This window comes from Pararge aegeria, chromosome 20 (genome assembly GCF_905163445.1).
Source record: "Pararge aegeria chromosome 20, ilParAegt1.1, whole genome shotgun sequence".
In the NCBI taxonomy this organism is placed as follows: domain Eukaryota; kingdom Metazoa; phylum Arthropoda; class Insecta; order Lepidoptera; family Nymphalidae; genus Pararge; species Pararge aegeria.
In genome coordinates this window covers 15,397,185-15,423,119 of record NC_053199.1, presented here as the reverse complement: position 1 = coordinate 15,423,119, position 25,935 = coordinate 15,397,185, and the positions used below count along the sequence as shown (strand labels likewise).

At 40.0% G+C, this 25,935-nt stretch overlaps 2 protein-coding genes across 3 annotated transcripts in view; one reads left to right on the top strand and one right to left on the bottom strand.

Moving 5' to 3' along the window:
• LOC120632602 (Bloom syndrome protein homolog) overlaps positions 1-16,361 on the top strand; it is a 28,522-nt gene extending 12,161 nt beyond the window's left edge. Inside the window, exons 14-23 of the mRNA XM_039902531.1 lie at positions 202-361; positions 1,810-2,002; positions 3,575-3,771; positions 5,511-5,662; positions 6,555-6,689; positions 7,460-7,621; positions 8,396-8,586; positions 9,718-9,901; positions 14,951-15,066; positions 15,534-16,361. Coding sequence (XP_039758465.1) covers positions 202-361; positions 1,810-2,002; positions 3,575-3,771; positions 5,511-5,662; positions 6,555-6,689; positions 7,460-7,621; positions 8,396-8,586; positions 9,718-9,901; positions 14,951-15,066; positions 15,534-15,640 — 1,597 coding nt within the window. The 3' untranslated portion in view covers positions 15,641-16,361. The remainder of the gene's footprint in view (positions 1-201; positions 362-1,809; positions 2,003-3,574; positions 3,772-5,510; positions 5,663-6,554; positions 6,690-7,459; positions 7,622-8,395; positions 8,587-9,717; positions 9,902-14,950; positions 15,067-15,533) is intronic.
• A 1,104-nt stretch (positions 16,362-17,465) lies between these two features.
• Positions 17,466-25,821, bottom strand: LOC120632620 (sorbitol dehydrogenase-like). Of its 2 annotated transcripts, none has more exons than XM_039902563.1 (8): positions 25,739-25,821; positions 24,760-24,793; positions 23,666-23,796; positions 22,630-22,820; positions 21,327-21,511; positions 20,491-20,669; positions 18,842-18,963; positions 17,466-17,949 (listed from the first exon to the last, which is right to left on the bottom strand). In XM_039902563.1, the coding sequence occupies exons 1-8, from the start codon at positions 25,787-25,789 to the stop codon at positions 17,805-17,807; spliced, it is 1,038 nt and encodes a 345-aa protein (XP_039758497.1). In that variant the 5' UTR covers positions 25,790-25,821; the 3' UTR covers positions 17,466-17,804. The 2 variants fall into 2 exon arrangements, with proteins under 2 accessions (XP_039758497.1, XP_039758495.1); XM_039902561.1 differs by having other exon boundaries at positions 17,467-17,949; positions 23,666-23,799.
• Between the last annotated feature and the right edge of the window lie 114 nt (positions 25,822-25,935).

Sequence of the window (25,935 nt, the reverse complement as noted above, 5' to 3'; positions counted from 1 at the left end):
AACTGATAACACCCCTATACCGCGTGTGCACACCATCCCAGCTTCCCCAGAGAGAGCTGTCCAGCCTGCATGCCAGTGTACTGAGGAGGGTGTTGGTGCTCACGAGCCTGCTCATCATTGACGCAGCACGCTTGATGATCGCGTGCACGCGTAACGGGCCGCTATGATGATGTTGAACGAATGCGAGGGTCTGGTTGGCAGGGACTCCGGCATCGTGTACTGCCTGTCGCGCAAGGAGTGCGAGGGCCTGGCGCTGGACCTGCGGAAGGTGGGCGTGCAAGCGGCGGCCTACCACGCCGGCCTGGCCGACAAGAAGCGCGAGGAGGTGCAGACGGGCTGGCTGGCCGACCGCTACAAAGTGGTACGCTCCTCGCGCAACCCGGCGAGCCTCACTCACATACACTCATATACACTCATATATACTCATATAAACATAGAGCAAGAGACAAGAGAGTACAATTTAAATAATAACAATAAGTAATAAATACACCAAGACCATACACACAGCGCCATCTAGTCCCCAAAGTAAGCGTAGCTTGTGTTATAGGTACTATAGTCGTAAAAATGTAATAGGCCCGTTTTGACATTTGTCATCGCGACGTAACTAGTTATGGAACCATAAGACTCGGGACTCGATACTCACGATAAATCAATTCAAGTTTGTATCAGTACTTGATTGATATTATTATGTATTGTAAAGTGTTCGTTCGTTCAAAGTATTCCTTTAACTTCACAACCAATACGCGTGACTGGCTGTTGATTATACGTCCACTTTTCAACATGTTGAAACAGAGTTAGTACTATATAACAACAAATACAAAAATCGAGTCAAATCACTATGTTTAAATTAATGTCCAAAATAGAAGAGCCATAGTTAACGTAATAGTAAACAATATATATCAAACTTAAACGAGCGCACAGTCAACTTTACAAGATGAGGAACGAAAAACTGCGCAGTGCGCGCGGGGACGCTTCAGTCATGTGCCGCTTGGTCAGATACATCAACTCAGACTCATTATTTAGAACCCATTTTGAGAACCAAGCTCATTCTTTGCAGTAAAGATAACTACACAATATTTAATTTCGATATTCAGTAAAAAAATGGTTACAGCTCTAGTATAAAAAAAAAAAGACTGAGAACGTAACTGTTTTCGGAACGTTTCGCAACAATTATAAATTGCATGCTACTATGAAGTAAGGGCAAAAAGAATACTCGCGATATATTCTTTCATATTATTTGACGTCCCAAAAAAATTTACGTATTTTTTAAAATACTGTATGTAATTGATTTTTATTTTATTGTTTCTTTCAGTTTCGTTCCAAGTTACATTCTATGGTCTTGCACAAATGTCAAAACGGGCCTATTACATTTTTACGACTATAAGATAACTGATGAATAATTTTATGAATAATATACATAAATACTTATAATATACATATAAACACCCAGACACTGAAAATCACTGTAGAAGGAACTACAAAACCCAACATAACAGAAGGAACCCTCTGCAACACAGGTTTTTCTACCGCAGAGGGTAGGGAATTCAAATCTTTGTAACCAAAAATTCTCAAGGTTATAGTGGTTATCTTAAAGGTTAATTTATATTAATGTATTTTAGTAACAAGAAAGTAATAGTCAGTAATTAAATACCCTCTGCAACACAAAGAAAGGCTTCCAAAAATTCTCATGCTCGGATAAATGATTATTATTATAATGATCTTGAAGGATAGTTTATGTTGAGGAATATTAGTACGAAAAAATGGAGCAAAATAATGGAGCATAAAACGCAAAGATAAGTTCGGTCGCAGATCTGCGCGACCATCGCGTTCGGCATGGGCGTGGACAAGGCGGACGTGCGCTACGTGGTGCACCACAGCCTGCCCAAGTCCGTGGAGGGCTACTACCAGGAGGCGGGGCGCGCGGGCCGCGACGGCGAGCCCGCCACGTGCCTGCTGTACTACAGCTACGGGGACGTGGTGCGATACCGCCGCCTGCTGGACTGTGAGCCCGCTTTTCATAATAGGCATGGTTGTAGCTGTTACATAGAATAAACTTACAGTGCAATATACTAGGTTACATAAAATTGATAATTCGTTTAAAGGAAATTGCATACAATTCTACAATAAACTACCAATTGACATCTTGGAGATGTCACTTAAAAAGTTCAAAGTTTGTATTAAACGTAAGCTTATAGAAAAGTCCTATTATAGTATACAGGACTATGTAATCGATAAAAATGCTTGGGCGTGAATTATTGCTCTAACCAGGTTGCACTTCTAATAATTTTAAATGACATTGTGAGATGGTGATAACAAAAAAAAACACCCGGCTAAGTTTGTTGTGGGCTTCTCCTGTGGTTCCAAACGCGTCCTGGTCTACCTGGACGCGTTTGGAACCCTCGTAGTTTTAAGTTTACGAATGTGGTTATCGCCATCATCTCACTACCGTGTAATTTTTATGTACGCATCAAAAGTGCCACCTGTGGGCCTACTTGAATAAAGATATTTTTGACTTTGACTTATTAAGAAGATCCGTAGAAGAACCAAAGTTACCGACATAGCTCAACGAGTCGCGAAGCTGAAGTGGCAATGTGCGGGGCACATAGCTCGGAGAAAGGACGGACGTTGGGGTCGGCGTTGTTCGACTCCCAACGAGGTGGACAGACAACATTAAGCGCGTCGTAGGTAGCCGCTGGATCCAAGCGGCACAAAACCGTAGAATTTGGACATACCAAAAGACCTCTGTCCAGCTGTGGACGTCTATCGATTGATATGATGATAATGATGATAGCGATTTACATATCACTTGCTTCAACGGCGAAGGAAAACGGAAACCTGCATGCCTGAGAGTTCTCCGTAATGTTCTCCAAGGTGTGTATTGTTTGGTAATTAGGTCGTAGTTAGTGGGTGAAGTCTCGGGGAGAAGACACCAGTATAGCTAGCATAGGAAGGAGACAATTATCGAGATATCGAGAGGATATTTTATATTTGGGAGCGAACGTTCCCAGTGTTGCCTGAACTACGGATGCTTTAAAAGTTTAGAGCATCCGTAGTGCTACGACCTTTAGTGAAACCGTACTGCTCCGGTTGTAGTAAGTTATAAAATAAAAGAAAACTAGCTTAAATACTGGGAGTTGGGACATTGTCACTTGATCGCTCTTCCGGTACCATATTAAGCGTGTTTTATCTTTCACGCCATCGATGTAGGTAGAAATAATCTTACACTTGCCACCCTGGTCTTCTCCCCGAGACTTCAGCCCACTAGTGATTGCGACCTCATTACAATTTATTTTTTATTTTACAATACAATGCATTGTGAACACCAGCTGTTTTGTTAAACTACAAATTGGTACTAATGTCTACTTATTCCTTTGATGACGCCACCTACGCCATACACGGCTAGCATGGGCTAGACTCAATTTGCTCCCCGAGGAAAGGACTAAGTTTTACCTTCTCCCACAGCTATATCGACGTCATTAGCCATTGCCTACTTGAAATAAATGAATTTTGAATTTTTTGAACCGAAAGACGGTCACACTGTCTTCTCGTTCTAAAAGGCCTTGTTGCTTGCTAGTGGAGCGCAACACGACCGCGGACGCTCGGCGCGTGCACGAAGAGAACCTCCTGCGTATGGTGGAGGTGTGCGAGAGTGTGACGGAGTGTCGCCGCTCGCAGGTGCTCGCGTACCTCGGCGAGCGCTTCCCCAAGGAGCAGTGCCGCGCCAACCGACTCTCCGCCTGCGACAGCTGCCTCAACGACCACGACTATAAGGTGCGTGGAAACACGCCAACAGATGCGGACATGGACGATTCAACTGGTGTATATTCTATAGGCGGAGGGTAAACCTGATTTTTGGCGTGGCGACACAGGCCGTGGCGACGCATCGCCACGCTACACGATTGAATTTTTGTATTTCTTATGTAACAATAAAAATGAATATTAATTTTGTAATGAAACAGTCATTATTAACCGACTTACAAAAAGGAGTGGTTATATCCATTTGATTGTATTTTTTTTATTTGTGGAACAAATTTGTAATGTTTTATCTTTTCATTATGCAATATCTGCAATGTTTTACATCTGCGAGGAGTCCCATGACGGCTCACACGTTTTGTTTTTAAAGTAATATGTTGTGTTTTTTTTTTCATTTTATATTAGGGTTTTTTTATATATTTATAGACGAGCGCTTGACTGCTATCACACCTGATCGTAAGTGATGATGCAGCCTAAGGTTGTAGGTTTAGCTGTAATAATATGTGGGGTGCAATCCGCCGCCAAGAGCCATTATGTATTTATGTAATGTACATTTTAATGTTAGGTGCTACACTACAGGTTAAATTACACGAACTGACAAACCAAATAAAGATCCTTAGGGGGGTTCGCCAAGGCGACACAATTTCACCAAAGCTATTCTCTGCAGCGCTGGAAGATATCTTTCGCCTTTTAGACTGGTCTTCGAAAGGCATTAACGTCAATGGCAAAATACTGTCTCATCTGAGGTTCGCTGATGACATTGTCCTTACAGCAGAAAGCTTAAAACACCTACAGGCGATGATGGAAGAGCTACATACAGTGTGCACAGCCGTAGGACTTAAAATGAACATCAACAAAACGAAAGTAATGTGTCGGGATAACATTGCCCATATTACTGTCCACGGCTGCCAGGTAAAGTGTGTTTCCGAATATGTCTACCTCGGACAAACAATAACCTTAAGCAAGGAGGGACAGGAAAAAGAGATTAGCCGACGCATCCAACTCGGGTGGGTAGCCTTTAGGAAACTCTCAGACGTCCTTAAGGGAGACATTCCTTTATGTTTAAAGCGCAAAGTGTTCGACCAGTGTGTCCTACCCACTATGACATATGGAGCAGAGACATGGACCCTTACAAAGAAGGTTGTGCACCGGCTCAAAGTGGCTCAGCGGGCAATGGAAAGAGCGATGTTAGGTTTGTCTCTATTAGATAAGATTCCCAACGTAGAGATCAGAAACCGAACTGGAATCACTGACATCGTTCAAAGAGCAGCGGCCCTGAAATGGAACTGGGCGGGTCACATATGTCGAAGGGAGGACGGGCGGTGGAGCCGAGTGATTCTGGATTGGCAACCGCGTACTGGACACAGAAGCATTGGCCGACCACCAGCTCGATGGAGAGATGATATTGTAAAGGCAGTAGGGAAGAACTGGATGCAGTTAACCAGCAATAGACCGAGATGGCGTGCAAATGAAGAGGCCTTAGTCCAGCAGTGGACTGAGATAGGCTGATGATGATGATGATGACATTTTAATGTATTAATCACTTTGTATCCAAGTTAATATATTAATGTTGTTTTGGCTCACTATATATACATTTATTTTGTACACGGACGTGAGACTAGTTTTCGATACTAATAATAATAATTAATTTATTTGCATTAAAGATGGGTTACATAGTAATTGGTCCAAACATTCTTTGCCGTAGCAGCGTGCAAATTGTTTGCATTATTTGAATAGCATATCTCTTGGTTGCGCAGCCGGTCGACGTGACGGAGGACTGCAAGGTGATCGTGCGGTGCATCCGCGCCGCGGGCCGCAGCTCGTTCACGCTGCTACACGTGGCCGAAGCCCTCCGCGGCTCCAACGCACAGCGCCTCTCCGCACTCCGCGACAGCCCGCTGCATGGACGGTGAGTGCTGCCGCTCCTACACCATACTCTGAGGCGTTCACTTCATACATGCGCAAAAGCATTGCCTACACTAATTTTTTTAAGTAACTCGCATAGTAGTTGGAATTTTCCATTTTATGACATCTTCCTGCTTTATGCATACCCTGGTCAAAAGCTATATGCACGCCATATTCGAATTTTTTGACCATACACATTGTGTGCTGTCCCATCACTCATTACCATATCCCATTCATTTAGGTAGCTTTGAAGAGATCACTTTCAATAATAACATAATAATAAAATATATATATATATAATAATAAAATATATTATATATATATATATATAATATATAATTTTTTTTATTTTTTTATCGGTAAGCGTCACGTCTTTGTCGGTAGTGTGGTAACTAGCCACGGTCGAAACTTCCCAATTGACTGATTTTAGGGTGTTTATTTTGGTAACAAAGGGATATTATTTAAATATAGTTTAACGGGTACATACCACGATAATATTTTTGGGTTTGTCGATATTTCGACCCAGTTGCATGGATCGTGCTCACGACGGGACTGCGTGAGTACGAGATGTCAAGTTGGATGTCACAGGCAGAATCTGACTACCCGCTTTCGTGCTCTTTTTGTCGGTGTTTCACGAAATGTTCGACTTACTACACTGACAACGTCACTTTTAATTTTTGTGAGTGCAGCATCTCTTACCTACGCAGTCCCGTTGTTACCACGATCCATGCAACTGGGTCGAAATATCGACAAATCGAATAATATTTTTGTGGTATTTACCCGTTGAACTATATTTAAGAAATGTTGTTTAACCACGGAAATCTTAGTTTAAAATCTTTAATTAAGACAGGGATAGTCCTCTTGTGTCCACCCTGAAGCTCCTATTTTCTCTGCAGCTGCAAGTCCTGGCCGCGTGGGGACGCCCAGCGACTCCTGCGACAGATGATGGTTCGTCAGCTGCTGGCGGAGAAGCTCGTGGTCAACAACGACATCGCCAGCGCGTACGTCCAGCTCGGGCCCAGCGTCGACAAGTGAGTGAACCGAGACAACACGCAGGTTTTGCCAGCAGAGAGCTCTTATAGAGCGAAGACTCTTCCTTCTTGTCTGTGTTCTGTCAGGGAACTGTCTTAGGCGGCATAAATTAATTTTTTAGACTTTAAAGCTTTAAGTAAAATTTCAAGGTCACGTTGAGGCTCATTTAGTTGCATGAGATGACAAATGAAGTTTTGTTTTCTATATATCTTTATAATATGATATAAATGTTTGACGAAGTTATCAATGTCCCTTTGCTCTTCGTCCAACGTAGTTATCTAAAATATCACTCGACTTACATCTGATAGATTTATTTACAATAAATCGCTGCGCAATCACACTTATATATTTATCAGTGGCTCGGATTCCAGGAGAGTACTTCCGGAAAATAAGGATCTACTGCCACGTTGACGTTGTCACTGACACTTATTTTTGTAATATTTTCTGTGCCATTTTATTTCCTTGCTGAGAAGGACAGAAACTCTACGGACTTCTGCATGGTAGCAGAGCGTGTTCGATTGCACAAACTAAAACAATCCCCTCAAAACTCAGGTCCGAACGGAATCGCATGGCATTTTGGTTTATTTTCAATTCATTTGCCAGTATTATACTGCATACTGCTTCTAACGTATGTTGCCAAACTTCAATACAAAATACGCACCAGTTAACTAACTTGATGTCTCGTTATTTGCTGTGCGCAATATTATTGGAGCGAATTAAAAGAGAATATGTTGATTTTTTCATTAAATTAAAAACATCATTGTTACAGGCTTATGTCAGGCAATTTGCGTATCGTTTTCCCGATGAAGATCGAGCGCAAGGCGGCCCTGGTCACCACGGTGACGCCGGCGCAGACCAACGATTCTCATATCGGGGAACTTATCAAGAGACTGGAGGACCGCTGCTACGCCGACCTCGTCGAGGCTTGCAGGTCAGTTGTCTTGGAGACTCAGTTCACGATGAGAGCCCTAGAGTCCTTTTTGACGAACATCATTCTGCAGTTCGTATTTATAGTGTCAGGTATTTGAAACTATATCCTTTGCATCCCTGTGTGATAATCGAGGTTAAGTGTCCTCTGTGCCAGTAACCCTTAATTCTGGCATGTCCATGTTCTTAGTCTGGCCATGTGCGACAACTCTGTGGGCAATTGGTCGGAAGATAGCTTCAACCCTGAGTTAGAAGTATACAGCGCCGGAGTTCTTAAAAGGAGCATTAATAGTTTTTACCCGCTCCAACAACTCGCTTAATTGTCTATGTGCCGAAAAACATGTCGACTTTTGATGCATGCGCTAATGCGTTCTTTGGTGCGGTATGGTGTCGATGCATTACGACAGCTCATACATCAAGGAACGAAAGCCGGCATGGTATTCTAGTCTTATCATCTTTAAACATTAAAAATCTACGATCTCATTTAGTTGATCGGCGAGGCCGGTACTCACATTATCAACATCGGATTCTACGTAACCGTTCTTTAATAACGGCCAAATCGTTACACATTGCGTTGACCTTGCCGCTAACTTCAAATACAGACGTCAAGAAAGTTTGCTTTACCCCCGAAAGTCAATGTCCCGGCTCTCTTGCATCGTCACAAACATGCTGTCCTGGCTCTCTTGTTTTGCCAACTTTCCAAAGGGGCTAGCTAAATTTGGTGTGAACTGGAACTTAGAATTGGCTGTGAGTTCCGCTACTAACATGTCGGTCGCAGGGAGATGGCAGTGTCGCGCGGCGCGTCGCTGGGCGCGGTGTTCCCGCAGGCCGCCCTGCGCGCCATGGCCGCCAGCCTGCCCGACAGCCCGGCCGCCATGCTGGCGCTGCCGCACGTCACGCGCGCCAACTACGACAAGTACGCCGCGCGCCTGCTCGACCTCACCACCGCCTACGCCGTCGAGAAGCTGGGTGAGTGGCCCTCTCTACGTCGTGACCCTTCCACTTCCAACCTTCCGGACGATTTTGATTTCACTCGGCCTTTAGCAACCTGTAAACAGTGGCGTTCACTTCATCCATGCACAAAAGCTGTGCCAATCCTTAAATTTTTGTATAACTCGAAAAAACGAAGAATTTTTCCATTTTGTGGCATCTTTCTTCTTTATGCATACCCTGGTCAAAAACCCTGTGCATGACACTGCCTGTATAGTAATTTGATCCGACCAACGAATCGGGCTACATCCTCGAGATCTCGTTCCTTCCACTTTGCCAGTGACTTTGAATCTTTTCAAGATTGTCAACATCTCTTCTGGCAATGTGACCGAAGCACTCGAGAATCCTCCGAAAACAGGTGGTTGATAGCCTTCTTGTAATTTTAAGCTGTCTCAATATCGAGCGTTGACCCTGTGTGGCGGACACGGAATTCTCTCGGGGCTCGCCATATATCACGCAATTTTTTTGTTAAATTTAACACCTCACGTAATTTATGTACGGGGCGTACATAAATTACGTACTAACTCGTAGTTGAATGAAACAAAAAAATCATGTAGACCTTATCACAGGCAGTTATGAAGCGTTCATACATTTAAAATGTTACACTAATATTAGTGATGTTGATAACTGCATTCGTTAATTTAAAACTAAAGTTAGGAGGTTTCCAATCGCGCTCTGGTCTAAGAGCGCCCACAACAAACTTAGCCAGTAATTTATAGTGACTTCCAAACACCACGGCCTTGAGCCAGCGGTCAGTCCATCTTGTGGATAAGGCCGCCAAATTTTATACGCGTGATTAATTTTCTGTTTGATGTACTTTTTGTAGTGTCCAATAGAAGTTAATTCATTCATTCATGATTTCCTGACGTCTGTCAGTTAGTAATATTGTAGACCTTATAAAAGCGCAGTATGAATTTTAAAAAATATTGTTTTTTTATTACCTTTCACATGCCAAAAACTTCGTCTGCGTATCTAGGGAGATAAAGTTTATCGGCGCATCTTTATGCCCATTTTTTTTTTTTTTTTTGTAAAGCAAATCTATAAATCAGCAAATTAAAGCTGATCTACCTTATTTTATATTTTACTAACCCCCTTAATCACATGTTATAGGTATCCTAATGCAGTACGAAGATGACCTTGAAGACAAGAAATCTAAGGAAAAGGGAGATGACTTTCAAGAAGAAGAGAACGACTCGGAAACCGACTGGAGCAGCCTAGCGAGGAACGCTGAGAACACCTCCACTAGCAGCGGGTCCAGGGGGAGGAAGACATATCGGGGCGGAGTCAGGAAACGGTATTATTTTTTACTCTACAAGGTATCCTTGACTGCAATCTCACCTGGTGGTAAGTGACGATGCAGTAAGATGGTAGCGGACTAACCTGTTCGGGAGTATGGCAGTCGAAATGCAGATTACACAAATTTATGACCATTTCTTGTAAGTTAACAGTTTATATCCACTTTTTCTTTATGACTAATATGTTGTTTTACAAAAACTATATTATTATAAATATTTTGTTTTATCAATAGTTTTCTTAGCAAGGCAAGGTAATTTAATAGGTAGAATTTGTAATAGGGTTGCATTATTGCAATTTTGGAAATAAATTATAGCCTATGTTAGTTCGTGATAGTTTAGCTTTCTATAGGCGAAGAAATGGTTAAAATCGTTCCAGTACTATTGGAGCCTGTTGGGTAGAAACTAGTGTTGCCCAAATGCAAGAACAAGACGAGACTTAGCCAGTCTTGGTCTTGGTCTTGCGCCAATACACCTGGTCTTGGTCTTGGTTTTGGTCTTGCGCTCCCAGTCTTGGTCTTGGTCTTGGTCTTGCAGCAAGAGTCTTGCAAGTCTTGCAATTACCTATTAGTCTATTACTATTTATTAAAGTTTACTTTAAATCTTAGAAAAACGTATTAGAATTGGAACATTGTGAGCTTGAATTAACATAGCCATAGTAAAGATCAAGCAGATTAATAAATAACTGAAGATTTGATAAGAAATTCGAAAAATCAACTGACCTATATGTCGTTTTCCATGGAAGTAACTGTTTCTTAATAAACATTTATGATTTATAAGCTTACATTTGCTAAAACATGTAAAAAAACAAATTAATTACAATAACTTGACTGTATTTTAAAGAACAATACTTATCTGTCTAGAAAGAGATTGAACCCTCAACTTATAAGAAATTTAATAAAAGAGTTTTACGATTTATCATTTATTTGAATAAAAAATAAAATACAACACAAATCAACAGCTTTATCATTAGGTTATGATACTTTATATCAATTCTTTTGACCAAGAATTAATACAAAGTAACCATCTGGCTGACTCATCACTTAACCTATTTCTATGTTTTCTAATTACTAATGATGCTTTAGAAAATAACCTCTCAGCAGGTACTGAAGTTGCAGGTATTGAGAGAAAATCACGGGCCATTTTCGATAAAATCGGATACTCTGTCTCATGCGTCCTCCACCAATCTAAAATGTCTTCCGAGCTGGCAGTTCTTGGTTTTCTCAGGTACTCCTCCAACTCGTCTATCACTAAGCCTTGAAGACAAGATCCGGATGACGTCGAGGGACATTCATAGAGTTTATCAAAGTCTATTAAGTCTTCATCTTCATCACATACTTTATTGTCTTTTTCTGGTAATTCCAGAGATTTGTTCAGTGAGTGTAGACTTTTATATTCTTCATAAAGTTCATTGAACTTGCGCAGACTTTCTGTTTTAAGTTGCTTCCCCCACATTGTCAGGTCAAAAGTCTGAGCCTTATGCCTTGGGTCTAAAATTAAAGAAGTACAATAAATCCAGTTGCTCTTCTTGTAATGTTTAAGCATTTTGTCTCGAGCTGCTTGGAAAGCTAGAATGAGCCTTTCATCCACTTCAGATCGATTAGGTTTCTCATCTAACTGTTTTACCATGGATTCAATTTTATCTAGCAAGAGATTAAATGATACAATGACTAGCGGTAACGTAACATATTTGTCTCCACCAAGTTTTGTACTTAAAAGTTTAAAGTTTATTAGAAATGTATGTAATTTTTCGAGTACCTGCCATTCATTAGCTGTGATTTGAAAATCATTCAATTCGGTGACAGAACTGCACAATATGTCAATGCCCGCTCTCACTTTTAAACCAAATCCAATCATATCATGTGTGGAATTCCATCTCGTTGGACAGTCAAGAATGGCATTTAGATTTGATGGCACGCCAGCTGCTTCACAAGCAGACTGAAACTTCTTCTTCACTATCTCACTTCTTTTTATTTTACTGGAAATACTGCGTAACTTTGTTACAGATGTACGCGAGTCAGCAATATTTGGTGCAGATTCTTCATCTTCCTCATCCTCAGTTTCGTCTGCATAGTCTTCGTACTGCTGATCTTGCGCGTTAGTGTCAGATTCACAGTGTAATGCTAAGGTCTTTAATAAATCTTGTACACCAAGGTTTAAAATGTGAGCAAAGCACCGGAAATGTTGATTGTCTGAATCAAAGTGTGGCGGCAGCTGTTTGCCCAGTTCATACATAAATTTGGTATTTGCAGTTGCGTTGTCGACCGTGATACCTTGTATTTTATCAATTATGCCATATTCCAATAAACATTCATGGAAAATAGTTGCAATATCTTCCCCAGTATGTCGACCGCGTGATGGTATAAAATCAAGAACTACAGATCGATACTTCCATTCGTTGTCTATATAATGAATAGTAACCCCGTAGTAACTCCTACCAGCAATTGACGTCCACCCATCAATGGTAAACGACATTTTAGATGATAATGGTTCAAGTCGTTCCTTGAGATTCAATTGGAGCTCTTCAAATCGCTCTTTGACTTTCCTTCTAAGTGTAGACCTTTTAGGAAACACCATATTAGGGCAAATACGTCGAAAATATACTTGTGTAGCTTCGTCATCGAAAAATGAGAAGGGAAGATATCTTTTCACCACCCAATCAACTGTAGCTGACGTGATGTTGTCACTGCTGTTTTCCGACTGAAACAAAACAATAAATCTTGTGTTATTATTTAAAACATACTAGGTTTGAGCGTATAAGAGGAGGAGGTTTGTTGTTGTTCAATCGAGAAAATCGTTAAATTGATATTTGTTATATTAAGGTTGCACTGTACTGTAATTTACCAAAATAAAGTACTTAGTTGTTACTGGCCGATTAAATGAAAATATGGGTGTTTATAAAAAATATTTAAGACGATAATTACATACTTAATATGTCGCACCCCTAGATGAAAACACCACTAACTCAAAAATACTTACGTAAGTTAATGGCGTTTTTAAAAGTATCGCATGAATAGCTACGCGGAGTTAAAATTCTTTTAACTGTTAAAAAAATATTCTTACCTGTCCACTTCTTCCAGCGGTTACTAAAAAGCTTGTGATATCTCCACTTAATTTTGGTTTAACAGGAAGAAATATTTCTGATTCCTTTTTGTGGAAAGACATTAGATGTTTCCTTAAGCCTGAAGTGTTTCTGTTTTTCATTTTTATTTCAATCTTTTTATGTTGGCACAATTTACACAAGGCAGTTTGGGATGCATGAATTATTTCGAAAAACTCCTCAAATTTGCTTTTGGGTCTTTTAGATCTGTGACTCAAACTCTCGTTACTCGGACTAGAATAATTTGAATCTTCGTCACTCATATTAAATTGTACACGTGATACGTTTTTAGAAAACAACGAGAATTAGTAAAAACAATTATTAAGTTAGAATCGAAGCACAGCTCAATTGGAAATGACTGGAATTAAAATAATTCCTTCATTTATAGTACGTTTCCTTGCTTTTTACCGCGCCGCCTCGCCACGTGCCGGCTCTATGAAAAGGATGCCGCCGCAAATCGAACGATGCCGCGTGCGGCGTACATACACACACTAAATATTACCTACTTGTACAGATGCGACCCGTGAATAAAATATATGTAAAGAATTAGTGCCAATCACTATTCTTTACATATAAGTGAATGTTTTGGCGTGCATCTATACTAATATTATAAAGCTGAAGAGTTCGTTTGTATGTTTGATGACAGAAGTTTTAAAATAAATAAATAAATCCTGAACGTCACTATACCTCCAAAGTTACTATTCCTCGTGGACGAAGTCGCGGGCACAGCTAGTAAATACTTACTCTCATCATCTCTCTCAGAGATATTCGAACACTTTTTTGCTATTTTTTCTTGTAAAAACTTAAGAAATATAATGACTAAATGTACAATAATAGTACCTAAGTAATTAGTTTAAAACCATATAAGTAATCAATATTATAATTACTTACTAGAATGAATTATTATGACATCTACTACCTATCCTCACCATTTTATCCTAATCATAATACTACTTGCGTGATCAGTATAATGTATTCATTTTCATTCTAAGCACTCTGAAACTTATTTATTCTTTGGAACACCTGTAGGTACTCTTAAAATTCGAAATTATTTTGCATGAATAGTGTCAAATGTTATGATTTCGGCGCGGCGGCAACGATTGTTTTAGATTTCAAAAGAAGCCGCCGGCGCGTGTATCATAACCATGTACTTCCGAAAAGCGGCAAATTTCTTTGAGAAGTAAGTACAAAACCTTTGATGCCGCATTATCAAAGTGCCGATGGTTAAAACATAACTATGCATGCACTCAGTTTGATTTTAATAGATATTTTTTTATTCGCTATGTTTATGGTATTAGTCGTAATGCGCATAGGTCCAGTTTTTCATATTCTTTGATATAGTTTTTTGCGTCTCATAGAATTCCTAAGCGTACCTACCTACCTATACACCGAACTGTTACACCTAACTACTCCGTGAAATAGCGCTAAGTCCTAGCTGCAAGACGCAAGAGTCTTGCAGGCTATGTCTTGTTCTTGCTCAAGTCTTGCACGGTCAGTCTTGGTCTTGGTCTTGCTAAAAATACGCGGTCTTGTTCTTGGTCTTGGTCTTGCAAAAACGCAAGAACAAGACCAAGACTGCAAGACCAAGACTGAATTTGGGCAACACTAGTAGAAACAAACAAAAAAATCTTTCCTCTTATTTAGTATTTTATGTACTTTTTTGTAACATTTATCCACCATTCATGTTTTCTTTTTCGAATTGACACTTGGTAATAACCACCTGAGGGGTTGCTACGGCACCACACGCGTAGAAAGGGGGGGGGGGGGGCATTAATCTTTGGAAGTTGTATATATGGTAAATTTTTGTGAACACTTAGTTAGCGCGATGCAGGATCTTTGTCATTTATTTATTTATAGCTTCAGGAAACCACCCAGGTTTGTAATAATATTGTGGCGCCATCTAGTTTTTGGTAATGTGCAGACCGCTACTTAAAGTTCTGCAATCCCACAGGTACAAGCGCAAGGGTGGCTCGGCCGCGAAGGCGAAAGCAGCGCGCGGCGCATGCGCGGCGCTCGCCCGCGGTAGAGCGCGCACGGCCGCCCGCTCGCCCGCGCGCAGCCGCCCCGGTACGCCGCGTTATTTATTGATACTGAAGCCGTGCTGGCTGTACGTAAGCAAGCAGTGGCGTGCATAGCGAGTATGCACAGGATATGCGGACGATAGAAATTAAAAAATCACCAGTACGAGTTATAAAAACTAAGGATAGGCTTTGTAAGAGTTATAAAAAGCCTACCCTTATGTTTTTATAACTGGTACTGATTTAGATTCACAAATCAGCCCGACAGATGGCGCCGGGGTCCGCTAGTATACATATAAAAACCCAGACACTGAAAAACAATTATACTCATCACACAAACATTTTCCAGTTGTGGGTATCGAACCCACGGCCTTGGGCTCGGAAGGCGGGGTCGCTGGAAACTGCGCAAATCGGCCGTTAAATGTATTCCGAAAAAGATTGTCACAAGTGTATTCAGATCTTCACCACATAGCGATTTCAACAATGGTTTTTAACTAAAGTGGTTTTTCCATGCAGGTACGAGCGCTAATGCATTAGGTACTATGCCGATGCCGCGAGCTAACAGCGCTGTTTTGAACACACGACCCGGCGTGTTCAAACCTTCAAAACTAAATCTAATATAGGCAATAATAACATTATTATTGCACTCGTGCCATAATATTCTTTTGTTATACGCATTTCGTGTTTGGGTGTGGAACGCCCTTCTGATTTCGATGCTGCATGATTCTTAAAATGTTTTTTTATAATAACAATCGTATACGTGTCGCTGGTAACTGTCGAATTTATGCGTAATATCTGACGATTTAAGAAGTGTATAAATAAAAATTAAAACTGTTTTATATTAACGACGACCTCCCTGGCGCAACCCTGAGCGCTGTGGATAGCAGGGATAATTTCTGAATTTTATCAGGTCTGGTCTGGTGGGAGGCTTTGGCCGTGGCTAGTTACCACGCAGCATTGAAGCAGCGTGGAGGGCCAAAGCTCTATATTGATATTTATAGGATGATAGCAATGAACCCTTCATATCACAAGTTAATTCTTACACACTTTTAAAAACAGTTTATACGTAACCAAAGTTGGCAAAGATTTTGGATTAGAGGCGTTACTTTGCGGAACACCATGATATACTGTGAAAATGATGCTTAATTTTCATTGGATTTCAGTTTTTTTTCTGTGGCGTTTTCCACATATATATACTCAATTTTTTCATTCCCATCTTATAGCGAAAACTAACTTTTCCTTACAGTAGTGTTAAGTTTGTTTTTAAAATATATAAAACGTGTCAAATTCAAGTTCGAAAATGTTTTATTCATGTAGACCTTATCACAGGCACTTGAAGCGTTATACATTTAACATGTTACACTAATGTTAGTGATGTTGATAACTGCATTCGTTAACTTAAAACTGAAGCTAGGAGGGTTCCAAATTAATTAATAAAAGAAGAGCCAACAACAAACTTATTTAGGTTTTTTTTTGTTATTACCATCTCACAGTCTAGTTATGAAGTTTGGAGCAAGCTTTTTTATCATATATGTATGTGTAATCGTTAATATAATGAGAGACATCTCAAGGATTGTCTTTATAGTAAAAGTTTATAATTTATTGTGCACAAGATCAAATTTATATGTAACTTTAATAACAATAATAATAATAATAATAAAGCAGAATAGGTTTGCGTCACGTCAAAAAGCCCGTTATAATAAAAATGTATTTCCTTTTATATATTTATTAATTTTTAATATTTTGAAACATACTGCACTAATGAAAAGATTACATACAAAATAAGACGTACAAGTAAGAAGATACTTGTGATATTGGGATTTCATAAATTTTATTATTCGTGATTACAAAGTGTGATAAATTTAATTTTAAAGTGTTTTTCATAAATATATGTAATATTTATTTTTCCATTTCAGTTTAATTATTAACCAATAATTGTTATAAAATGTCAATTTTGATGTTGCCTTAGTGAAATAAATAACTAACGTTAAATTAATAATTCATAATTAAATAAGTTTATAGTGATCTTAAATAAATTATTACATTTATACGGAAAATTTGGTTTAATTTACATTTAAATAAGGGCGGCCTTATTGTTGTAATTGCTTACAGCAATAAGGCCGCCTTTGCATGTCTACATTGTTTACTGTATACTCCTTAATGTTTCTTTTCCGGTGTGGTTACGTGCGTCATAAAACAGGCAAAATCCTAAAGATTGTTAAATTATAAAATTATGCCTTCCGAACCAGCGGTGGAGTCACTACAAATAGACTGACTTGACGTTTCAAAAGTGTTTTAACCTAGGAAAAAAAAATACAGATAAAATTCAATTTTATTATTTTATTTAATTTTAAAACTCTTCAATTTTATTAATTTTTTAAAAATTTTAATACTTTACAAGTTGTGTCGGGAGGGCATACTCAGGTATGGTCCAGGGAATGAAACAAAATAACTAATTAAAAAATAGTGTTTGCGATCAGGGTGATCACGCTTTTTTCCTTCACTTCATTGTTTAAAATAAAAGTTTTTTTTTTATATTAATATGTTTTTATTGATCGACCACTGACATATTGTAATAGCGGACTAACGGGCCAGGTGACCCAGGTCCCAGGTCCATTTGGACTCCACATTTGATACCATCACTTAAACATCTGTTTTTCTGTATATTTGTCCAGACTAAGATTTCGCCGTTTGTCCTTTCTACAGGATGATTATAAGAATTTGACTTGCGGAGGAAATTTGACTTGCTTATGCAACGTATATTTCGTTATGTGACGTGTACGGCAGTTACATGTGTATGATAATCTTCATAGGCTCGCCGGTTTTGGCGAACTCCATGGCTTCCTTGGACTTCTGTAGTGGGAAGTGATGGGTGATGAAAGACTTCAGATCTATGGCCCCACTGGAAACTGCAGCCAGTGCTTGGGGGTATCTGCAATATTTAATACAATTTATTTTATGAAGAATAACTTCTATCACATGTTTGGGATGGGGACCTTAAAAGTGAAACGAGCGAGCGCAATCATAACATCATTGCCTGAGAGAGCTTTCGAAAAGAACGTTCGTAGTAGCTGCAATATGTAGGATTACTTGCTGACCAATTAAAGTATACAAAATTCCATTCCGTTAACATCTTTGACTGCATCATTAGTTACCACCAGGTGAGATAGCGGTTAAGTTGTAAAAGAAAAAGAAAACTAATCATCGATAAATTTAGGGCGCACCAACTTGATGATTTGATGCGCTTAACATCCAGAGCGTTGAAAGCTTAGTGATAGCACGTCTGATTTTGCAAATATGTATCCTTAGTTTCACGTATGCCTATTGTGTGCTAAGGCTATGGACTCTCCCTTCTCCTGGATTGCGTAAGTAATTGAATATTGGATAGAAGCAGGTGGAATTCCATGACAAATTATGAAAACTAAGCTTGATTTGCTATATTCCGCGAAAAGCAGGAGAATGTGTATGGTGTAATTTATAATCTCAATGAATAATTTTTAAGTGTGTTCTTAAGAATTATTCATTGTAAAGTCAACAGCATCATTTTAATTATTCATTGTAAAGTCAATAACATCTCCTCCGAGGATGCTCCGGTTTCGGATTTAAACTTTCGTAATGTCCCCTACATTGCCGAAGATCTCTTTGCTATGGATTAAAAGGATTGAAGAAATTATAAATTACAGCATACAGATTCTCCTGCTTTTCGCGGAGTATAGAAAATAAGGCTTAATTTTCATAAAGTAACTGAAGCCACCGAGCCGCCCGTGCGCGTGGCCTGGCTCTTTGGTCGCCACGTGTGCGGTGAGGAACTGAGACAAACTAACGAGTTGAGGAGGCGGTACGCGCCGCGGACGTCCACCTCGCGTAGCAGCGCGCCCGTCAGCGGCACCTGTACGCTCTCGGCGCCGATGCCCACCACCAGCACAGTGCCGCCCGAGCGCGTCACCTGCAACGTGCCAGTAGTTACATTGAGACAATAACGAAGAATCGCTAAAATATTGTTTAGGTATAACTAATGATATATGATTAATGTTTTATAAAATACGTATTTTTATTTTCATTTGCAGTGAGGTTGATATTTTTTTCAATAAATAAAACTGCAAAATCCCAGAGCGCTAGATCCGCCATGACAGGTGGAACGCCGAATTCAAAATTACCACGTCGCGTCTACATTAATATAATTTTATACCACTTGAATTTCGAAAGACTGCGTAGGTAGGTACCTATATCAAGTATTTTATGATTTTCAAACTATCAGTTGCTTTTTTGTCATTAGCAATGGAACAAGGACGTAGGTCCTATTACCTAAAGGTCTTATTTGCCTATGTCGTGCGGCCATAACACCCAGCGTGCAATTTCGTGGGAAATATTGTTTTTAAATATAATATGAAATTTATAACAATAAAACCTTTCATTTCTGCAAAAATAAGATATTTTTTGTATACCATAAATACTTCTGTACATCAGAGGGCAGTTTTTCAAAATTATGAGGTCTATTGAGGACTTTGCAGTAAAGGGGCAGATTCAGGATTATGCATGAGCTATTTGGATCCATTGTGGACCCGCGATTTTCTTATTATCATCATCCCATCGAGTACACGGTCTGCCTCTGTAGCGCTTGCCTGGTGGGCCTCTCCATGTGGTTACTGTTTTGGTCCACCTGTGATCTGTGAGGCGCGCCTCGTGACCCGCCCATTTCCACTTTACACGTTTTTTTGCGTAGCTTAGTGCATCTATTATTTTCGTGGCTGTTCTTATTTTTGTGTGTCTTATCTTGTGTAGCTTTTTAATGTTTAGCGTGCTCCGTTCCATTCCTCTTTGACATGTATTTATATTGTTTTTTTGTTTTATTTGTAAATTTCCTTGTTTGGCATGCATATGTAAAAACCAACAGGTTGTTGGTAGGTGACCAATTTCCCTCTTCTGATTTTTGTATTTTAATAACATTTTTCTTTTCACCAACAGTAACTTCTTTCTAATTCTTAATTTAATTCAGGCATTTTAGCATTTCAACCAGTGATTTGAACTATGATTATTTCTGTTTCTGATGATTTCTGACCGGAACACAGTATTGGAGCAACGCTGTGTTCTGGTCTGCGGGCGGCGCGGCGTGGGTGCCGGCGTAATTTCAGGCACATAATGCTAGGCCTACGCCCCAGTTTGATGGACACAGGGCCGCACGTCGTACCACGTATTCTTTACATGCCCTGCGAAGTGTCGCTCTATTTATAGGCGATGGTTATCCAGGTGGGCCATCTTCTTTATCCGTCAATTATTAGTTTAAAAAAAATCAGAAAAGCATTATAGATATATCCTATAGAATCCGAGCATTTATTTTTTCAAATTAAAAAATTATGAAAAAAAATCTGAATCTATTGCTCTTTTGCTTTATTTATGACAAACTAGAAACACATCTACTTTCGCTTTATATAATTAGGGATGTAGATAACTTTTATCGTCGTTAGTAACTTACCATCATGGCTACTCTCTGGGCGGACGCAAAGCCGCATGCGTCCACAGTAATGTCAGGCGCGGTTCCCAGCGTGTCTGTGATCCTGGCCACGACCTCCTCGTCGCTGTATTCCTTCTTAACAAGCAACGTGTGATCCGCGCCTAACTTCTTAGCGGTTTTGAGACGCGATTCAACTACATCTGGAATAAAATTGAAAGGGTAGCCAACTAAGCTTGTCCAACTACTTTGACAGCGTAAGTGGCGGCAAAAAGGGCGGTTCGACCCGGGTGCCAAGCATCAAGGGGGACAATGGAATGCCAACTCAGTTACGGAGATTGACACTGGAGCATCTTCACATCAAGGATGGCGCGGGTGTAAGATTTTTTAAAAGTATTTGTAGTTCAGTGGCATTTTGTGTTAAATTTAAAATCTTACATTTTTACTATCGGTTAATTAATCCTTTATTCGAATAACGTGATAGCCTTGTGGGTAAGGCTTCGTGTAGGCCGAGTTCGAGCCCTGGCACCACTGACTTTTCGGAGTTTTATTAAAGGAGGAATATTTAAATTCAAGCAATTTAAATATCACTTGCTTTAAACGGCGAAGGAAAATATCGTGAGGAAACCAGCATGCCTCAGAGTTCTCCGTAGTTTTCTCAAAGGCGTGTGAAGTCTACCAATCCGCACTTGCCTAAACTCTTCCCACTCTGAGAGGAGACGTACCCTGTAGTGGGCCGGAGAGGGGTCGATGAAGATGTAGATAAATCCTTCATACTATAATAAGACTTGTTTATGAGCTTACGTTTAATACAAACTTTGTATATAAACTTTATACTATGGGTATAGGAACCTGGTTACCTGTGAGAAGAATCTTAGTGGCACCCATAGCGCGTGCGGTCATTGCGCATAGCACGCCAATAGGGCCGGCGCCTAGAACCACTAAGGTGCTTCCGATCTTGACGCCTGCTCGGTTGCAGGCGTGGATGGCGATCGCCAAGGGCTGGACGGCAGCGCCTTCTTCCATGCTCAAATTATCTGGTATTCTGGAATTAATGTTTCGGATATTTTTATCTGTCTGCATCCCTATCCCTATCCCTATCCCCTATTTAATATTATAAATGTCAATGTAAGTTTGTTTGTTACGCTTTCATGCAAAAACTACTTAACCGATCCTCATGAAACTTTGTACATATATTCTTGGAAGTATTAGAAGTAATATAGGATATTTTTTAACCCGACATTAAGCTCGGTTCCTTTGGGAGACGGGATGAAAGTGTTTGACGATTTTACACCATAACTCCGACAAATTATAACAGATTTAAATAATTATTTTTGTACTGAAGAGGTTATAATAGGTGTTTAATTTTGCCGAAAACTGTGGTTGGAGATAGAGAACCGAACTCCTCAGCGGACAGCAGCAAACTCATCAATTAAGGCTTAGCGAAACTGAATACTTTAATTTTTTTTAGATCTACAACTAAATTTATTGCCACGTCAAAAAACAAAATCAAACGCAGACGAAGTCGCGGGCAACAGCTAGTATTTATATAAATATATGTATCGGGCTTTTAGCCCAGTGGGTAAGACTTCGACTTCATATTCGGGGGACTGAGTTCGAATCGCATCTAACTTTTGTAAGTTATAGGCGTTTTAAATATAGAAGTAGGTATAGAAGCAGGCGTTACTTTACGGAAATCCATGATATATGTAGGGTGTAATTTATAATTCTTGAATCCTTATACTCCACACCAAACAGATCATCGGCAATGTACCCTCTACGCACGTTTCGCTCCGATACCGGAGCATCCTCAGGAGATGAATAATTGTTAACTTAACAATTTTTCATTGTAAGAAGTTATAAATTACACCATACAGTTCTCCTGCTTTTCGCGGACTTTAATTTTCATAACAGGCGTTTCAAGCAATTTAAATATCACTTGCTTCAACAGTGAATGAAAACATCGTGCAAAAACCTTTCATGCCAGAGAGATCTCCATAATGTCACCAAAGAGGTGTGAATTCCACCAATTCCGCACAGAGGCAGTGCGGTGGTCTACGGCCCTGACCGTACGACCTGACTTTGACTCTGATCCCGATGAAGTGATATTGAAACTTGATAAGTGATAGTAAAGTATTTAATCAATGGGGAACGGTGGTGTACTTGTGGCAGTAGTCAGCGACGTGTTTGTAGTACTGGCAGAGGTTCCCGGGTGAGCCAGGCGTTGAGCAGTAATTTGGGTCGTAGCACAGGTTGTAGCGGCCGCAGCGGCAGAGCTCGCAGCTGCGACACGGCTGCGTCGGCTCGATAGCCACCCGGTCGCCGACTGCCAGGCCCGCCACCTTGCTTCCCATCTAAAGACGGTGAGAATAGCAGTGAGTCGCCAAGCAATTTAGCGTTCCGGTACGATACTGTGTAAAAAAAAATCGAGGTTTTTGTTTAATATAACAGTCATACCTCTCAGACTGCATCAAATGAGATTGCTGTCACGAGTTTACTGCGAATAAGTGAAAAAAAAATGCCGCTCCAAATGCTAATTATTCACCGGCTAAGTTTGCTGTGGGCTCTTAGACCAGGGGCGCGTTTGGAACTCTCCTAGGCCCTAGCTTTAGTTTTCAATTCACAAATGTAGTTTAACATCATTCCCTCACAATGATGGCAACACATATGTGTATATGTGACTTTAAAGAACATGACAAGTTAAACTAGTCCTTTAAGTAACGCCACTGGTGTAAACTATGAACGTTTCATAAGTGCCTGCGATATTTTTACACCTTGGGATGCGACGGTCTCCTTTTGCGAGCTAATAATGTCGCAGAAGGTGGCGACGGAGAGAGGACGACGTAGAATCTCAACCGATACGTCGAAGGAGGATCGGGCGCAGCCATCTTGCTCACGAACGTCCTCTGCCCCCTTGATGAGGACCCACGGGCGTAATGCGAAGAAACCGTTACCCATTCCGACATAGCCACCGTGCCTCACCGTGGCGCTACCGCTATGTTATCTATTAAGATTTCCCCACGAATAAAGGTATACGTGAATAATAAATTTTAAAATATGGATTTCAAATTTGAATTTGAATGCAACTGTAAGTATATTTTTTCATTTTACCCATTGACGATTTGAGCTTACTAGAGTAAGCTCACTGAAGACAGTGGCACAGCCTGCTCTTAAAAAATATAAATTTCCATGTCCTCACCTTAACCACAACACCTGCCCCTTCGTGGCCGAGTATAACTGGTTCGGTGAGATTGACGAGCCCGCATTTCCCCGTCGAATAAATCTTCAAGTCCGAACCGCAGATTCCGCAGCAGTCGATCTTTATCAAAACTTCTGGAAAAGTAGCTGAGTCAACGACTTTTTTTTATGTTTATATACGAGCGCTTGACTGCAATCACACCTGATAAGTGATGATGCAGCCTAAGATGGAGCGCGCTTGCCTAGAAGATGCCTATTCACTCTTGATTTGAAGGTACTCATATTGTAGGTACTGCGGAAAATGGAAGCTAGAAGGGGCGGTGCGAAGCAGAAACGATGATGCAAAAGCATTTCGCACGCGTCCGCGTTATATCAACCACGTCGGAATTCAGATCCTTTCGGGGCCTCGCGGTTCGATGATAAAAAGGTGAGGGGGGAATTAGATCAAACAGTTCTTGAGCACAATCTCGGAAATATATTTATATCAGGACTTCATTCTTATAGATAATGAGCTTATATAAGAATGAAGTATAATAAAAATTTAAGTCAGTGTTTTTATTTTCATGGTTTTAGGACATCGCCAACAGATGTCATTAGTAGTGGAGTAAGTCGCACTAGTATCGTTTAGTTTCGGGACATCACAGTGGTATGCATAAGCGACCTTGTGTCGTCACCTTTTTAAATTTTTTTATAGTTTGTAATAATAATTGACGGACTGAGCAAATAACCCACCAAATTTTAAGTGAAAAACCATCGCATATAAACAGAGCAACACATCGTAGGCCATGCAAGGAACGTGCACAACAACGTGCGCAACTTTTATTGGTTTTTGATGCTTCAATATTAGTCTTGTACACGGTTTCTGTATGGTCTTAACTAAGTGGTTAGTTGTTACATAAGTACAGGAGGGATGCATTAATACATTTCCCAGCGATAACAACAAAAAATTGGTACGTAATTGGTAATTTTAAAACTATAAAGTTTTTTTATACATTCAGCTACATTGTATACAAAACGAACTGTTTTATTAAATGTACCTAAGGATGAATGAGATGTTGTTACAGATAAATTATCTAAAGTCAAATGTCAACGTACCATTGTCGTTTATCTCGGGCATTGGCAATTTTTCCTGTAAAAATAATATTCTTTTAGATAACAAGATACGACATCAAAAATAAACAAGAGGTGCGGTGATAGCCGTGTGCTTATGAATACGGCCTCACTTTTTTTTACTCAATTACATTTCACTTGATTTAAGGATGAAAGAAAACATCGTTAGGAGATCTCATCAGTGGGGTGCACTTCATACATGCACAAAAGCACTGCCTACTCAAATTACTTTGTATAACTCGTATGTGAGGGAAAATTTTCCATTTTGTGCCTTGTTCCTGCTTTATGCATACCCTGGTCGAAGACCCTGTGCACGCCACTGAATCTCATCCATCCACCCATCATGCCTGAGAGTTTTCCATAATTCTCGCAAAGGCGTGAGTCCATTGTCCACCAATCTGCACAAGGCCAGCATGGTGGGTTAAACTACTTTGGTTGTGAGATCAGACCCGTGTGCCCGATAAAGATGATGATAAAAGCTTTTTTTATGAGTTGTCACGATTGTCTACTACGCTAGAAGACCGTGTACACCACTGGCCTCGTATAATATACTGTAACTTTAAATAGGAAATTATGTTCTGACTTAGCGACCAATGAACTTTATTTTAAGCAAAGAGTTAGTTGACAGGACGGAGAGTAACATAGGCTATTTTGTCCCAGGGAAACAAACAATTACCCGACTAAGTTGGTTGTGGGCTCTTCTTAGACCAGGGCGCGTTTGGAAACCTCGTAGCTTTAGGTTTAAGTTGGCGAACGAAGTTATAACCATCCTCTTACAATTATGTAAACATATATGTATGAACGCTTCATGATCGCTATCAAATGCCTGTGATAGGCCTACGTGAATAAAGATTTTTTTTTTAAATTAGAATTTGATTCCAAAGGGATTCGTAAAAATCCGGAACAAACGCAGGCGAAGAACGCGGGAAACAGTTATTTAATTAACTACTTAAACAATACTAACGATTCTTAAGTCACTGGGACCATAGAGCACAGCTGCGTAATTGTTCGCCATTTGTTACCGATCTTCGCGCGGCCAGTAGCTTAATGGAACTGTCCACTTAATACCGATTTCGTTTTAATTATTTAATAGTTATGATAAAAGAACATTGTGATAATGAACAGCAATTAATGTTTGTTTAACAAAACAAGTCCGCGGAG